Source organism: Amia ocellicauda, chromosome 2, assembly GCF_036373705.1.
Source record: "Amia ocellicauda isolate fAmiCal2 chromosome 2, fAmiCal2.hap1, whole genome shotgun sequence".
NCBI classification, from domain to species: Eukaryota; Metazoa; Chordata; class Actinopteri; order Amiiformes; family Amiidae; genus Amia; species Amia ocellicauda.
Genome location: NC_089851.1, coordinates 16,274,068 through 16,292,486, shown reverse-complemented (window position 1 = coordinate 16,292,486; position 18,419 = coordinate 16,274,068). Strand labels below are relative to the sequence as shown.

At 38.1% G+C, this 18,419-nt stretch overlaps 1 protein-coding gene across 11 annotated transcripts in view; it reads right to left on the bottom strand.

Annotated features, from left to right (window-relative positions):
- The window catches only part of dtna (dystrobrevin, alpha), a 103,413-nt gene that overhangs the window by 39,540 nt on the left and 45,454 nt on the right, over positions 1–18,419 (bottom strand). For all 11 annotated transcript variants that reach the window (XM_066719622.1, XM_066719627.1, XM_066719625.1 and 8 more), the window contains exons 2-6: positions 10,587–10,654; positions 7,361–7,441; positions 4,683–4,896; positions 3,721–3,806; positions 1,825–1,979 (exon numbers count right to left, since the gene is read on the bottom strand). In XM_066719622.1, the coding sequence (XP_066575719.1) occupies positions 1,825–1,979; positions 3,721–3,806; positions 4,683–4,896; positions 7,361–7,441; positions 10,587–10,653 (603 nt within the window). In that variant the 5' untranslated portion in view covers position 10,654. The remainder of the gene's footprint in view (positions 1–1,824; positions 1,980–3,720; positions 3,807–4,682; positions 4,897–7,360; positions 7,442–10,586; positions 10,655–18,419) is intronic.

Sequence of the window (18,419 nt, the reverse complement as noted above, 5' to 3'; positions counted from 1 at the left end):
TGGGAGATTTGTACAGGGTAAAAGGGAGGCTCTCACTCCATTTTGCAACGCCATGCCATACCCATGTGGACGGCACTTTATTGGAGCCAACTTCCTCCTACAACAGGACAATGACTCAAAGCACAGCTCCTAACTATGCAAGAACTATTTAGGGAAGAAGCAGTCAGCTGGTATTCTGTCTATAATGGAGTGGCCAGCACAGTCACCGGATCTCAACCTTATTGAGCTGTTGTGGGAGCAGCTTGACCGTATGGTATGTAAGAAGTGCCCATCAAGCCAATCCAACTTGTGGGAGGTGCTTCATGAAGCATGGGGTGAAGTCTCTTCAGATTACCTCAACAAATTGACAGCTAGAATGCCAAATGTCTGCAAGGCTGTAATTGCTGCAAATGGAGGATTCTTTGAAGAAAGCAAAGTTTGAAGTACACAATTATTTCTGTTAAAAATAATTATTCTAACCTTGTCAATGACTATATTTCCTATTCATTTTGCTATATTTCCCATTCAAAGTCATTTATTGTATGTTTTAATTGAAAACAAGGACATTTCTAAGTGACCCCAAACTTTTGAATGGTAGTGTATATACACACACATACAAGATATAACAGGAAATTTCAAATATGGAAAAAACTATTCAAAGTCTCAAATAAATTAATCTGATAAACTAGAACAACATTTTTGTAAAAGCCACCTGAGAATTTAAAAGAGCTACAAGGCAGGAAGTAGATATGTATGTAAAAATAGTCGTGCTGACTTTTGAAACCCAACATAACTTCCTCAAAGTTTAAAACCTACTGCAAAGATTTACACCATAGGAGTAAAATAACCATAATGCAACTCAGTCATACCTGGGGTGCATTCATTTGGTATTTAACTTACTTATTAATCATATACTTGTATTCCAAGCATGACATTTACTCACCTGATGTGGTCCACCATTTCCTATTACACTATAAATAAAACTGCTAATATTAATGTTATAGACAGCTGTGAAATAACAAATAGGGTTACAATGCCTATATAATTTTGTGCATTCTATAATTTCATTGCTAATCTCAGGGAGTCTCAAAATCAGGTTTATAAGGAGCAATCAGCAGCTTCCCAGGGAAGTAGAAACAAGGGGTTTTGTGGAGTAAAAAGCAGGGATGGATAGACAGGCCAGTGTATGGCCTCTTCTCTCCAACAGGGGGCAGGGTTGTATTGTTGGGCACAGCTAGAGAAAACAGCTCGACAAGGTCCCTGTGTCATTAATGAAAGTGCTCGAAAGAACAGGACAGCCTAACTTCAAGGCTAACTTATTTTCTATCTCTTTTCAAAGTGATTATATTCCCTTGATACACAAGCTTCTCAGCCCATTTTAATACACTGCTGGTATATAAAAAGTACTTACTTTAGTTGGAGGAAAACAGATCTTTGCTTGTACTTTTTAAACCTGACATATATAACATCTGAGATTTGTGTTTGGAAGTGGGGGTCTCTCTCCCAGTCCTGCGGAAGCGGATTACTGAGATGGTTTCTTTATACAGGGCTTGGTAAAATCCCCTGAGTAGGGAGGAGATTAGCAATGTACATGCTTAAATTTAAGGAATACATGAACCTCCATATTTTTAAATGGAGTCCAAGTATTCCAGTTTGTGCTGCAAATCACAAAAACAGCAAGACATCAATGAGATGGACCAGAAACAAAAATATAATTCCATAATTGGGACAGCACTGGTTGGAATCTGGTCAGATGACAGAACATCCAGGGTTGTATTAGTAGAGCACAATAAAGGTCAGACGTCTGCATTGCATCGTTCATGCCTTTCAGCTGGATGGACTGACCTGCTGGGCAAAGCAAGAGCGAGCGGCCTGCTCCGTGTATCCGAAGGAAGGACCCTCAAACACTGTGGTCGGCAGCTTCAGCACCTCCCTCAAGAACAGGTCAAACTTTGAATAAATCATAATACCGCTAGTGTCGGAAATCTGTGAAAAAATATCTGAATACACAAGGAAAAATGTATTACTATATAAACAATTACAAGGGCCAGATGAATTTCAACAAACACAAAGACTTTGTTTAAGCACTACACCAGTCGCATTATACCTCCTGTAGCACTGCCAATGACCTTATCAGCATGCTTTTTTGTCCATTTCCCTGCCCTTTAACTCAAGCTGAGATCTGACAAGTGATTAATTTTTTATTTACACTTCATCTACGTGATGCTGAGTTTTCCAGTTGATGTGGAAATGAGAAGAATACGCAATTATTAAGACAGTGTATTTGGGTGGACTGGCTGCAAAGAGCTGTTGTTGTTTCTTTCTTTTTTTAAATAACATTTTTCCTTCATCCCTTCATATCCTCACAGTGAATAAAACAAGTTTCATTACATTGATTAGACAGTTCAATTTTTTTTTACCTCCCGAATTCTAGAATCGCTAGGTTCCATTTTAATAGAATCCAAATCCGTTTCCCTGCACAATTCACAAGGTACTATTGTTCAATGGGAACAGACATGCATTATGTAATTTTATGCATCTAAAACTGTGATACACACTTATGCAAATATTTAAAAAGTTAATTTGCTTTCGAGCTAACAAATATTTGGCAGCACATCCAAAACACTTAGAAGCTATAATTGGAATCTTAATTTAAATGTTTTCAAAATCATTTTTTAAGTACACTGTGCCCACGTATTCATAGCTCTGCAGCACCGAAAAAATGATAAAAAATGTTCAATTGCTTAGATGGCTTCTATTGAAACAGCTAATTTTTATGTAAGGGATAAAACATCGCCTATGAAGAAAACTTTTCCTGACACAGAAAATATGTACTTGTATGTATATATTGAAAGCGCATTAGGGACCATACAAGAGTTTAGGAGCTTATTAGGACTCTTTCCAGATTAAATACATGCATAAAAGAGTAAAACATATAAAATGTTGTAAAGAAATTAGAGACAACTGGCAGAACAGATGATCTATTATTTGCAATGCAGTTCAATGTTGGGCAATAGAAATATGGTACAGTGTTGCTCTTTGTGAGGTAGTAACGCGAATATGCTGATATAATATTGTGTACTATAAAACCACTGGTCCATAAAGTTCAGTGGTCACCTTAGGGGATTCAGCACCCCGTGGAGATCAAATGTTAATGTCTAATTAATTCTGTCTATGTTAATAAAAAATGCAACGTCTTATTCCTTGCTGAGACTTCGAACATCAAGAAATAAAATGAGCAAAGGTGGGAGATAAATACACCTTAGACAATTATGATAGTAATTTAGAAAATGTACAGCAGTTTCCTTAAATTAGATGTTTTAAGATTTAAGACTTAATTGAATTAAGATGTAAAAGGTTAAGACACATTTCTGTTTATATTCCAATGTGCAGGCATCCATGAGGACTCTCAAACTATTAAGCAGGCCCCTTAGTTTTTAATTTTAATGTGTAGAATAACCTTTTCAAACAGAACACAAATAGATTATATGTATTTTCTATTGTTCAAGTATCAGCTGCCAATATTGTTTCATAATTTGAATTTAGTCCACATTATTTATCACAGAATTTCCAGGGATTTCCTGAACTTTAAGTAAGTAGGTGAGGAACAAACAAAAAATAGAAAAAGATAACATTTCTATTCCCAATTGTATACTCTCCATGATTGGAGAATAAACAGACCAATTATTGACCACAACAAACAAATCAAATCAAAAGTGTGATCATAAATCAATAACTTACACCTTAATTTGTCTAAAATCTTTCCTCCACAAATCGTTGCCAATGCCATCTTCACAACAAAGACTGATATTTTGCCATGGCCTTCCCTGCATTAAAACAAAACATTATGATTAAACATTATAGATCCTCATTGCATCCCAAGACCGTCACAATTCTTATCCCCGTCTCTTTCAGAACCAGATAGGTACGATATGTGGAGAAATTCAGTTTCATCCAATTAGAGTCAGCCCTGTTAGAGCAGACAGCCTAAATGGGCTTCTGGAAGAGCCGTTATCCCCTGAAACATGTATCTACCTGTTCAATTCTCATCAGCAATAAGAACACATGAATCAAGATGAAGATCAGATGAATGAAGATCATAGTGCCAGAAAACCATGAATGTTTCAATTTATATTATTTTTTTGATTAAGTTCTTAATTGTTATTTGATGTGAGAAAACAACATGCCAACTGGAAGAACAACACACTGGCCATTTTTGGTAAACTCTAAACTGAGCTAAAACAATCTAAATGAAGCTTTGTTACCATATAAGAAGAGAAAAAGAAAGATAACTATCCTGATATCCTGATAACCTTCTGATGCTGACTTCGCACAAAACAAATATTCTTCAGTATCTTGAATCAAGCCTTTAACCAAAAAAAAAAAGGGCCACACAAAATACTGACTGGTTATAATGTAGGTTTTCTAAATATATTTTTAAAGGTACAGATTTGTTCAAATATTGAGTGATAAATTAAGAAAGGATCTCATCATATTTATGTATCTCACTCTTTTTTCGAGAAAGCGAAATGTGGGAAACCAAGAACTGACTGCTAGGTCACGGTTAATTCCCTGTCCTGAATATCACTCCTAATACTGTCAGCCCTGCCCATGTCATAAACAACATGACAGCAGCTGAAGTGCCAGGCAATGTGTCTGCAGTGAGATCTCCCATACATCCCATCTTGTGCAGCAAGACGTACGGGTCATATGCAGCGAGCAGGAAGTTGAGCAGCAGGCTGATGGATTGCTCCACGTTGATCTGGTGGGTGGTCGGCATCCTCTTGTTGAGCTGGTAGAAAATGGTGGACAGTATTGCTTCCAGGCGAGCCACAGTGAACTCTGTGTTGGGATCCATTGTGTTCAGCCCATTTTCCCTGAAGGCTTCTATAACATTCCAAATGTCCACCAGATGTACTGTACATATGAGAAGGGGAAAAATAAATTATATTATAGCCATGTCAATGTAACAATGAGCTTTAAAAACAAATAAACACACCCACACTGTCTCTTTCAATCACCTAAAAACTCACAGCTTTCTAGGTTACACGTGCCTTATGAAGACACAGTGGAGTGCTCCTCTAATGACAAAAGACAGTGAATCTTGCTTTCAAAATGATCGTGCACATTTTGAGCCCTGCTGAAATGACCTCAGAACCCAGGGGTATTATAACAAATTGCTGTAAAGGGTCATAGATTAGACTTGTACAACCGAGAAAGCTGAAAAAGTACACGCATTCAATTCAGGTAAAATGTATCAATGGTTTATAACTGTCATATATTCCGGTAAAAAGGCTTCTAGATTTTTAGTGACAACTCATCTCAGGCAGCTGACAGCAGGACCAATGATTCTTCCTAACATAGTGTCTCCAGACAAGCTGTTGAACTTTACAACTTCATCTGACAGGAAGGAGGATGATACTATGATTGGTGTCGTAGCAGATCTATTTGCTTCTGCAGGACACACGCGCTCCTGCACAACTGTTTCGCTGTTGTTATCCATTAGGCTGGTGCGCTGACTTTCTTGGATGTATGGGCAGCACTTTGCACACTGCAGAACAAACAGATTTTTGCATAATGCTTTTGTTTTATTTCAATTATTTTATAATTGCACGGGTGGTTGAAAATTGAACATATCTGTGGCAATCCAGAAGATGTAAACGTATGAAATACACCAAATCACATATTTTCAGAACAGTGGAAACCAGCAGCCCCTCTGGATGGATTTTGTAAATTATTATAACGAATGAGGAGAAGATAGATAGTTTATGGACAATACAAATAGTGCTTCTAAGAAGGCAGAAAATATATTCTGAAATTCACAAGCAGCAGGCAGCCATGACAGAACTGTACACAGGTGAAGTTCATATGGCATGCCACCCGCAGCCTGCATGTATTCTGTTTATGCCACACACACATCACAACAAACAATTCTGCATGCAGATTTTAAGATCCTATGAGACAGTGGTGCTTTCTTTTTCATTTTTCCTGAAGCCACACCACACTCAAATATTACCATGAACCCCTTTCATGGAGTAAAAGCACAGGGAACGTAAAAGTACCAGAAGGAAGAAAATCTGCACCAAGGAGAGGGTCAGACATGTACAGTGAACAGATCTTATAGATCAGTGTTTCCCAAACGTTTTCACACGGTGGCCCACCTATTTGTGGTATTAAAGTATGTTGGACCACCACAATAAAATACAGCCAAGATACATTTTACTGCGTTTTAAAAATACACACATGCTCTAGTACAAAGGGAAAAATATAATTATCAATAAAAATGCAATACCAAAACCTGAATCATTTTGAATTATTTTACAGGATTTTTTAATGTGGATTTGAGGTGAATGTAATAGAGTGCAGGACGCAATATGCCATGGACCGGCACCAAATGTGCTAAGGACTGACATAAGTCCACAAACCAGTGTTTGGGAACCACTGTTCTAGATGAAATGCCAATGATGAAAACGAAAGGCCACTATATGAGAGTTACACTAACCTCACTCCTGAACTTTACTTTTGTATCTAATAAATTTCCTGCTCATATGGACAAAAACAAATTTTCATTTTTGTAATCTTCAAAAGATTCAGACAGAGATTTCATTCAATATATCAAAGAGAGGTTATCATAAGAACTAGTATATGTGACTGTTATCTCAAAAGAGAAACACTGCACATAATAGTGTCGAATAGCACACTGGCATTCATTTTACAACAGACAGCATCAGCAGTCACTTTACAGGGTGAACTAATGTCCAAAATATAGATACTGTCGAGTTTCTGAGACTACCCTAGGAACTTTGAAGGGTTTCAGACACATGAAACTGTGTCAGAGCATTCCCTGTATTTGCTGCCGATACCCATGGGGTGCGAAGAGTTGTTGGAAATTTAATCAGATTTTGTTTTAGACGTGATCACAAATTGCAGCACTTCTGGCTCAGGCTTCTGCGTGACTCATGCAGAGACGCACACAGCAGAAAAACTGTAACCAAGCAATCGCTGATTGGGTTTGACACAAAATGGGCTTAAATACTCAGTGCACACAAGGCCACTGCTAGGGGAAATGTTAAAAAGATCACAGTGTAATATGAAGCACTCTCAGTTCTTTGCCGTTTAAATTGTTTCCCCTGTAGAGCAGCTAGAATACACATTTTCAATTGAAACATGCCCACAGAATTCTAATGATTTATATGCAATCCACATTACAGGCTATTATTTAGATGACCATAGTACTCCAGCTAGATATTGTCTCTCACAGCCATCAGATATTTAATTATTCAAATGTATATATTGTTATTGACCTTGTGAAATTGTGAAATCTCATACCTTGGTATGAGACTTATTGCATATTAAATGAAGATTAATTCCTTATACTTACAGTTGCATTTCTTTTGAACAAATCTGAGCTTGCATGCTGTTCTGTAGGTTGATAATCGAATGCGATCCAAATCTTGAGCCCCTTAGAAAACAACAATACTGTTAAATGCAAAGTCATGAGCATCTAAAAACATATTTCGGTAAGCTGGTGAAGAATATCATATTTCAAAAGATGCAGTCTGTTTACAAATACCTTACATGTAAAATAGCTGAAACGATGTGTGTGTGTGGGTGGGTGTACAAAACACCAACTAGTATAACAGATAATTAAATATAAGGCTGCACTGACATACAGTATAACTTGGCTGTCAATGTAGTAGAAGCAAAAAATATTAGTTGCCGCAGTACCAGCTACCATAAATTATTTATTAAATGCAACAATATTTCACTATAGCCCTTGCTTCAATTCTAATCATTGCCTTGGCATTCCCTTAACCATCAACCTGTTGATAGTATAATTAACAGTATGCAGAATGACTTGAAACAGAACATGTCTCATGGTTGGGAAGCAAACTAGTGTCACTGCCATGAAGCACTATGGGCTGAAATCCGGAAACATTGACACTTCCTTACTTCATTACCTCACATTCAGATGTGATTAATGTTTTCAGCAGGAAATTGTCCTGGAGTAGTCAGCCAAGCAATAACAGAAAAATGTACACCAATCATGTGTCATTAATTTTATATATATATATATACACTCACCTAAAGGATTATTAGGAACACCATACTAATACTGTGTTTGACCCCCTTTCGCCTTCAGAACTGCCTTAATTCTACGTGGCATTGATTCAACAAGGTGCTGAAAGCATTCTTTAGAAATGTTGGCCCATATTGATAGGATAGCATCTTGCAGTTGATGGAGATTTGTGGGATGCACATCCAGGGCACGAAGCTCCCGTTCCACCACATCCCAAAGATGCTCTATTGGGTTGAGATCTGGTGACTGTGGGGGCCAGTTTAGTACAGTGAACTCATTGTCATGTTCAAGAAACCAATTTGAAATGATTCGACCTTTGTGACATGGTGCATTATCCTGCTGGAAGTAGCCATCAGAGGATGGGTACATGGTGGTCATAAAGGGATGGGCATGGTCAGAAACAATGCTCAGGTAGGCCGTGGCATTTAAACGATGCCCAATTGGCACTAAGGGGCCTAAAGTGTGCCAAGAAAACATCCCCCACACCATTACACCACCACCACCAGCCTGCACAGTGGTAACAAGGCATGATGGATCCATGTTCTCATTCTGTTTACGCCAAATTCTGACTCTACCATCTGAATGTCTCAACAGAAATCGAGACTCATCAGACCAGGCAACATTTTTCCAGTCTTCAACTGTCCAATTTTGGTGAGCTTGTGCAAATTGTAGCCTCTTTTTCCTATTTGTAGTGGAGATGAGTGATACCCGGTGGGGTCTTCTGCTGTTGTAGCCCATCCGCCTCAAGGTTGTACGTGTTGTGGCTTCACAAATGCTTTGCTGCATACCTCGGTTGTAACGAGTGCTTATTTCAGTCAAAGTTGCTCTTCTATCAGCTTGAATCAGTCGGCCCATTCTCCTCTGACCTCTAGCATCAACAAGGCATTTTCGCCCTCAGGACTGCCGCATACTGGATGTTTTTCCCTTTTCACACCATTCTTTGTAAACCCTAGAAATGGTTGTGCGTGAAAATCCCAGTAACTGAGCAGATTGTGAAAGACTCAGACCGGCGCGTCTGGCACCAACAACCATGCCACGCTCAAAATTGCTTAAATCACCTTTCTTTCCCATTCAGACATTCAGTTTGGAGTTCAGGAGATTGTCTTGACCAGGACCACACCCCTAAATGCATTGAAGCAACTGCCATGTGATTGGTTGGTTAGATAATTGCATTAATGAGAAATTGAACAGGTGTTCCTAATAATCCTTTAGGTGAGTGTATATATATATATATATATATATATATATATATATATATATATATATATATATATATATACCAATCAGCCATAACATTATGACCACTGACAGGTGAAGTGAATAACACTGATAGTCTCGTTATCATGGCACCTGTCAGTGGGTGGGATACATTAGGCAGCAAGTGAACATTTTGTCCTCAAAATTGATGTGTTAGAAGCAGGAAAAATGGGCAAGCGTAAGGATCTGAGCGACTTTGACAAGGGCCAAATTGTGATGGCTAGACGACTGGGTCAGAGCATCTCCAAAACTGCAGCTCTTGTGGGGTGTTCCCGGTCTGCAGTGGTCAGTACCTATCAAAAGTGGTCAAAGGAAGGAAAAGCGGTGAACCGGCGACAGGGTCATGGGCGGCCAAGGCTCATTGATGCACGTGGGGAGTGAAGGCTGGCCCGTGTGGTCCGATCCAACAGACGAGCTACTGTAGCTCAAATTGCTGAAAATGTTAATGCTGGTTCTGATAGAAAGGTGTCAGAACACACAGTGCATCGCAGTTTGTTGCGTATGGGGCTGCGTAGCCGCAGACCATTCAGGGTGCCCATGCTGACCCCTGTCCTTGCCGAAAGTGCCTATAATGGGCACGTGAGCATCAGAACTGGACCACTGTATATGTATTTATTTTATTTTTTAACACAGTATCCACACATGTAGTCATTGGATGGAGATGAGAAAGTCTGACTGTAATCTTGTTGATCAAATAATCTAAGACCAAAATTAGGCAAACGACAAAACAAGACAAAACTAGAGCCCATTGTCTTACATCTCCTATCCAGTAAAAGCAATCCTCCCCAAATGCAGGATTAGACCTACACTGTGGAGATCACTGGGGTGAATTCTGTCTTTGGGAGTCATTGTAGTAGGAGCCTTATTATTTCTGTAAATCCAGGGGGATCCTTCTGTAGCTGGAAAATACCTGCAGCCGTGGGTATTTTAAGTGTATTTTAAGCCTGACTGTCCTCCATCTGACATATAATCACAGTGGTTTCCACTGTAGTTCACCGTGTAAAAAGAGGCAACTGGGTTGGAGACTCAGTCTCAGGGGAACATGTGATTGTTTACACTTCTCCAGGGTATTATGGGAAAGTGCTAAATTAGAATTGACTGTAATTTGGGCCTAGATGTGGGAAAAGGAAAGGTTTTGCCCCTGTGTTACTGAGAAAAAAAGCTATAGTCTTTCTTCTGTGCCAAAGGTATTTAGAAGATTCTTTATGTGAATGAGAAGCACCTCGAAAGATGTCCTCTGGCATGATGATAAACATCCTTCAACACTTACGCATTTCTGCAAACAGCTGTCTTCTCTCGGCCATGGTATTAGCTCGTCTCCCACGATCTTCAATCATTCTGTCCAAGATAAAAGAAAAAAACTAAATTGCTTGCCTACTTGCAGATCCCAAAAACCCGTCTAAGATGTTTGCACAAATCCAAACAACCTAATCATTACATAAAATTACATCAGATTTTACCAACAGTTAGTTCCCTCAGTAAGATCGAGTAAAGTTAGCTAACTTACCATCTTTCCCATCAGTATGGGAACACACAGTATGAAAATTTGAACTTATGACTTTGCATTATAAATACTTTTATAGGTTTTGGTACAAAGAAACAAATAAATAAACAACAACTATGATATGACTATTTAAAACACTTTCTAAGGTAACCTGTCTCACATATAAAGACCTGACCTGTAGAACATTCTTCTGTCATATATAAGATCTACAGTGCATCCGGAAAGTATTCACAGCGCTTCACTTTTTCCACATTTTGTTATGTTACAGCCTTATTCCAAAATGGATTAAATTCATTATTTTCCTCAAATTCTACAAACAATACCCCATAATGACAACGTGAAGGAAGATTGTTTGAAATCTTTGCAAATTTTTTAAAAATACAGAACAAAAAAAGCACATGTACATAAGTATTCACAGCCTTTGCGCAATACTTTGTTGAAGCACCTTTGGCACCAATTACAGCCTCAAGTCTTTTTGAGTGTGATGCTACAAGCTTGACACACCTATTTTTGGGCAGTTTCTCCCATTCTTCTTTGCAGGACCTCTCAAGCTCAAGGATGGGGAGCGTCGGTGCACAGCCATTTTCAGATCTCTCCAGAGATGTTCAATCGGGTTCAAGTCTGGGCTCTGGCTGGGCCACTCAAGGACATTCACAGAGTTGTCCTGTAGCCACTCCTTTGTATTCTTGGCTGGGTGCTTAGGGTCACTGTCCTGTTGGAAGATGAACCTTCGCCCCAGTCTGAGGTCCAGAGCACTCTGGAGCAGGTTTTCATCAAGGATGTCTCTGTACATTGCTGCATTCATCTTTCCCTCGATCCTGACTAGTCTCCCAGTTCCTGCCGCTGAAAAACATCCCCACAGCATGATGCTGCCACCACCATGCTTCACTGTAGGGATGGTATTGGCCAGGTGATGAGCGGTGCCTGGTTTCCCCCGACATGACGCTTGCCATTCAGGCCAAAGAGTTCAATCTTTGTTTCTCATGGTCGGAGAGTCCTTCAGGTGCCTTTTGGCAAACTCCAGGCAGGCTGTCATGTGCCTTTTACTGAGGCGTGGCTTCCGTCTGGCCACTCTACCATACAGGCCTGATTGGTGGAGTGCTGCAGAGATGGTTGTTCTTCTGGAAGGTTCTCCTCTCTCCACAGAGACACGCTGAAGCTCTGTCAGAGTGACCATCGGGTTCTTGGTCACCTCCCTGACTAAGGCCCTTCTCCCCCGATCGCTCAGTTTGGCCGGGCGGCCAACTCTAGGAAGAGTCCTGGTGGTTCCAAACTTCTTCCATTTACGGATGATGGAGGCCACTGTGCTCATTGGGACCTTCAATGCTGCAGAATTTTTTCTGTACCCTTCCCCAGATCTGTGCCTCAATACAATCCTGTCTCGGAGGTCTACAGACAATTCCTTGGACTTCATGGCTTGGTTTGTGCTCTGACATGCACTGTTAACTGTGGGACCTTATATAGACAGGTGTGTGCCTTTCCAAATCATGTCCAATCAACTGAATTTACCACAGGTGGACTCCAATCAAGTTGTAGAAACATCTCAAGGATGATCAGTGGAAACAGGATGCACCTGAGCTCAATTTTGAGTGTCATGGCAAAGGCTGTGAATACTTGTACATGTGCTCTTTTTGTTTTTTATTTTTAATACATTTGCAAAGATTTCAAACAAACTTCTTTCACGTTGTCATTATGGGGTATTGTTTGTAGAATTTTGAGGAAAATAATGAATTTAATCAATTTTGGAATAAGGCTGTAACATAACAAAATGTGGAAAAAGTGAAGCGCTGTGAATACTTTCCGGATGCACTGTATGTCTAATAGTAGATATTTTAGCATTGAAACACTCAGCTCACACTTGATTACAGTATGAGTTTAAACATTTGGCAGCCAATATTGTCTAGTTGTGGAACTTGGATGGCACAGATTTAAAGCAGCTCATTCCTGTGGCTCACCATGACATTTCTGTGTTTTTCTGTAGTTCCTTGCAGGAGGGAATCGTGCCTAGCTGTGCAGTGTGTTAACAAACAAACAAAACAAACAAAAAGTCTTCTAAGTACATACCCAATACCCACACCCCCTAATTCTGATTGTGACACTGCACAGTTTAATATACAATATTCCTTGTTAAACAACCATGTTTTGAAAGCGTTGTCAGCACAAGTCCTGTATTGTTAATCAGGAAAAACATTTATTTTATCGAACACACAACAATTTATTTTCTTTAATCCAACTAATCCTCTTAGAGGGCTCTGATGAGAAGCAGAATCCTGTCTTAAAGTCTTGATAAAAAAATTCTCAAGCATTACTTCATCCTAAAATGCAGCGTCTTGTCTTTATAATTGAAGATGTACTCAAGGGCTTCAGTGTGTTCTGTATCTAGTTACCCAAACTGAAGACTGATATATTTAATTTACAAATGTCAAGCTTAGTCTCCAGTGGTTGATAACTGTGAGTACATGGAAGTTTAATTTATCTGAAATGGAACTGACCACCAAAACTGTCAATTTACAAAATGAGTTTTTGTCTGATACCACATGCTTAGCAGTAAGGATAAGGTTACTCAGGTTAAACAAAGGGTTCTTTCAAGACCAATTTTATTTATTCTGTTATTTTTGTGTACAGTTATTGGAGAGCTTCTTCAGCTTCAACTTAATTTTAATTATCTTGGATACCTATGTTCCCGACTTCTTTAATCCAGGTATTCGTCAGGTCAGGTCACATTGGTCTCTGGGGTTTACCTCTGGAATTGTTCCATCCCTATTCCAGCCAGTTTTGCCTGTTTATTTGCAATCAGAGAAAGCTGCTCTTTGGCTGATGAGTTCAACTAAAACATCCCTTGGGGTTTAAAGCTTTTTGTCTCCTCTATTCAATATCTATACCAGCCCTGAGGTATTTGACTACTGAACAAAACACCAAACCGTCTATTTCTGCTCGGTAGTTGTCTTGAAGATTTCAAGCTTTCTGACCAATTACAAATTATACCAATAAGGAAGGGAAATTGTACATATCAAAGTTTGCTCCTTTATCCATTGTAAGTTATATAATTCTCTATAGAAATGCACGTTGTGTGGGTTTCACGAGATGGGCTTATTATATAAAGAAATGTATACAATGAACAAAGCATACAATGATTACTCAGGCAGAACTACATTAAATTATACATTCATATTCCATGCTACATTTTAATGTACATAAGAGAACACTCCTGGTTTTTATTCAGTATATATTTGGGGGTATCATCTAAATAAAAATATCAGATGGTGATTTTTCTGTGGTGATACTGATGCAGTAAAATGCAGGCAGCTGATATTGCTTATGGATATTCTACTTTAAAACTGAAAACTACTGATCTAATGAAAATGATCACACATCATATTAATAATTCAAACACAATATACAAAATATACATATGAAAACAAAATTTAGAGACAGTGTAAACTCAATACCAAAGGGGAAAAAAGAAGAACTACACAAACCTCACATTCCAGTCTAGTTCTCAGGTCAAACTCTTTTTATAGTCTTGGTCTTTTTATATTTTGCTTCCTATGGCAGTTCTATTTTAGGAGCTGCGGGTTATAATGGAGTGAGTCTAAGGTTTCAGCCGTCTCTCCCTGTAAACAGTGTATTGTCAGGAACTGCCAGCAGGGATGAAGACACTTTCACTTGGTAGTGCAATTCAACAGAACACACTACAATACGTGCAGTTTAAAGTGGATATATATGATGATGTTCATCAAATCACACAAACATAATTAAATTTTATTTTCTTTGTAATGTAAACATTCAATACACAATCTTACACACAAAATGTGGTACCACCTGAATAATTGTTGTAGACAATATCTGTGATCTGAAATATATTTCAAATGACATAATTTGCCTTCCTGGCGGTGTTGCCCTTTAAAGATTTTGTCCTCCATTGTGTCTTCGCTGCTAAATATGGCCGTCCCCTAATTGTTTTTGTGTTTGGCATCCCTTCGGGTGCTCCTGGAAGCACAGAAGCCACACCACATACAATTCAAGCCTATAGTTAATAACAAAGTGTTAGAGGCTTTTCATGGTCTGCTGGGCATAGTTAGGAGACACACTGGCCCCTGCTTCATGTCTCTTGGCTACATATTGTTGGCCACATACACAGAAGGTTTCCAGGTGTCCTCTGGAAAATGTCAATCCATCAGATGGAGAATACAGCTTTTCATATCTGTTTTTCATCCGTTTGCCCATTTCATAGATTACCATTATCATCCAGCAAGAATCCTTGTGAATTTTTTATTCTAATGCTAAAATCTATAACACTTGCCTTTCTAAATACTTGCCCAGTCCAACAAGATGGTTTCACTTTCAATTAAGCAGTTTCACTTGATTTTGGACTGCTCCCTTCCAGTATTTAAATGTCCTCCCCAATCCCAGAGCACATTTTTGATGTGTGTATTTACCTTCAGCCAGGGCAGAAATCTCAAAATTAGATGGAATTCACAAAGCAGGGACGTCTAGAAACACTAAATACGGAGGCATCACAGGACTGAGGCAAACAGATTTTTTTCCTCAAATGTCTTCCTCTGCATATGTGTATTTCAGACTCAACTAGCCAGACTATTCTCAGTGTCAGTACTCTAAGCATTCATGATTGAAGCATCTGTTCATTAGAATAAGCTCACAGGGTTTTTAGCTGGACAGCAGCAGACTCCAGAAACTATTTTTTTAACCTCAGTTGTCATGCCCAGGTACTGTGGGCCAATCAATATTTAGTATCACTGTGCAGCACTGGCAGCTGTTTCGTTCAATCTTGCTTTAGGCAGCCGACCACTGGGATTGTGCAGTTGTCCATCATCCTCTGACACAACCTGGATTATTTCCAGAAGATGATGCAGTTTCCGTTGCTAACACAAGACATAGTGCTAATAATTTTCACTAAATATACCATCTAGATACATTTACATAATATGATTACACAAATGCAAATTTGTTGACAAATACATGCTTTCTTATTTTTGGTTGTAATTTCACTGAAACGTATGACAGGAGTAGCTTGTGAATTGTGCACAGGTGGTGTCTCATATAGCCTCTTCACAGGAAGGTACACACACTTCACATTACTCCACTCACTACATCTCTGTGCAGGGGCGTGGATATACACATTCATTCCCTGTCTTTTAGAGACAGTTTTCTGGACCAACGTGATCATTACAAAACCTGCTGATCCGTACAGTGCTTGCCATACTGCATATCTTGGTAAGACTTTTATGAAAAAGGCCATTCTGTAAATTGCTTGTGCTATAGTTTCTTTTCATTGTTTGATTATTGAGTCTCATGATCACTTCAATGTTTTACATTACCTGTGAAATCCGAAGCACAATAAAAATGTAATAATTTAATGTAAGCAACACAGATTCATAGATGCAGTGGACTATAGATGTACTGAACTGTAAGAGGTATTGTTCCAACATGTATGACATAAAAGGTGACCTTTTCATTAATCATGCTACTCTCTGCCATACTGAGAGTCATCTAAAATCAACTGATAAAGATGAACTCATATTTGACAAGTCTACATGATGACAGAGGAACACTAGTGGTTATCTCCACAAACAACTATACATTTGGTAGGACTCAAGACTCCAACTGACAATAGAAAGCCATCCCATCAGAATACTACTACTACTACTACTACTACTACTACTACTACTACTACTACTACTACTACCAGGGATGGGCAAAGATACATCAAAACGTATTTTAAAATAAGATACCAAATACCTTAAGTTTAAGTGTATCAAAATAAACTACAAAATACAGCAGCCACACCATGTATCAAAATAAACTACTGTATTTCTTTATTTTAAAAATACTAAAAAATACTTTTCTTTTACAAGGGAGCATTAAATCACTTTGCAAACCTTCCTTCTATCGGCCTATTTGATCTATCCCTTCACCAGTAAACTGACTCAGCTGATTAAGTAGACAATGTCATATAGGAAATAAGCTTTCCTCTGCCTAACGAGTCGTGCGCATCTGACATATACAACCAGTTCAAATATTCACATATCCCTGTGATCACCCAGATGAAGGTTAGTTTTAAAGTAACCAACAGTTTAATGTTTAACTAACAGTTTGCTAATAACTCATAATTGTATCCTAATTTAGTTACTTGGTGTTTGGTAATGAAGAGCCTACTTTTCATCAGCAACACTGACTCAATGACAAACAAGTCATTCATAAGAAGACAGCTGATGGCACCTTTATTCATAGCAACTAGTTTCTAATGAATCATTTCATTGTTAATCATAAATATGATAAATTATGTGTCAGGCAGTCATTCATGCAATGGTATGCAAAATCATGATCCTATTAAACAGCTACTTCAATTAGGGTACAATCATTTAGCATTAAATTATTTATTTATCAATCATTGGACACCTATTTGGAGGTTGAAAACAAACATTTTAGCACTTTGTCAACAATTATTAAATGATCAATATGTTTTGATATTAAATGTAGCCAGAAACGTAATCAGAAAGTAGCAACAGAGCTTGCCAAGGAGTGGTGGATGGTTGACAACCTGCTCTTTAATGGCGTTGCAGCACAACGTTGTTAATGACAATAAGGCACATGTGTGTGCATTTAACAAGTTACACCATATTGTGGCATTATAATGTAATATTGTACAACACTGAAACGCTTTTATTTTTTTCATGCACAACCAACAAAAACTTAACATAGGCTGAAAGTAGCAAAGCTAACATTAACTGTGAGGGCTGCTACTCGGGTCAAATAATTAGATAGAACATTACGTAAATTGCTAAACGATTTAGCCTAGACTACTAAAACGAAAACCAAAACTTAACATGAACTGTTAAAAAAAATAGCAATTTATGCTAAAAATCGATGGAAAGCTGGCAACCTACATGTTTCCCACCTTGACCTTCTTCTTCGGGTATGGACAATTTTCTGTTCTGATCTCAACAAGTCTGGACACATATGCACCAATCAGAGGCAGCATTTGTATGATGTCATCATGTAGACTTCTCACAAAGTATTTTACAGTATTTTTAAACTACAAAATACAAAACACTAAAGTATTTTGATACAAAATATGAAGCCATTTCCATCAACCCTATCAAATACAAATTACAAAATCCTATTTTGTATTTTAAATACATGTATCATAAATACTGCCCATCCCTGACTAATACTACTTATACTAACAATAATAATAATACAATGTATCCTCTCTCCTGAGAATACACATATGAAAATTATGAAATCTGAGTTACAAAGAACAAGGAAGCAACAAGCAAAAGCAAATAAGCCAAATTTCAAATGCATAATAATTGTTTGTAATTACATTGTAAAAGATTTGCGTAATTCACATTTTTATTTCCTTCCAAAGCACAGATATCCTGATTTCAAGAACAGTAATGTAAACAAAGTAAGTAACCTCAGACAAAAAAGAATAATAAAATAAAATAAACAAAACCAAATGTCATGGTTTAAAGAGTTAAAATCATATTCTGGAATTTTGAAAGAAATGTGTCTCACTGTTCAATATTTTTTTTTTCTAAAATATTTTCACCCTTTGCAAGCTAAAGGTTAGCA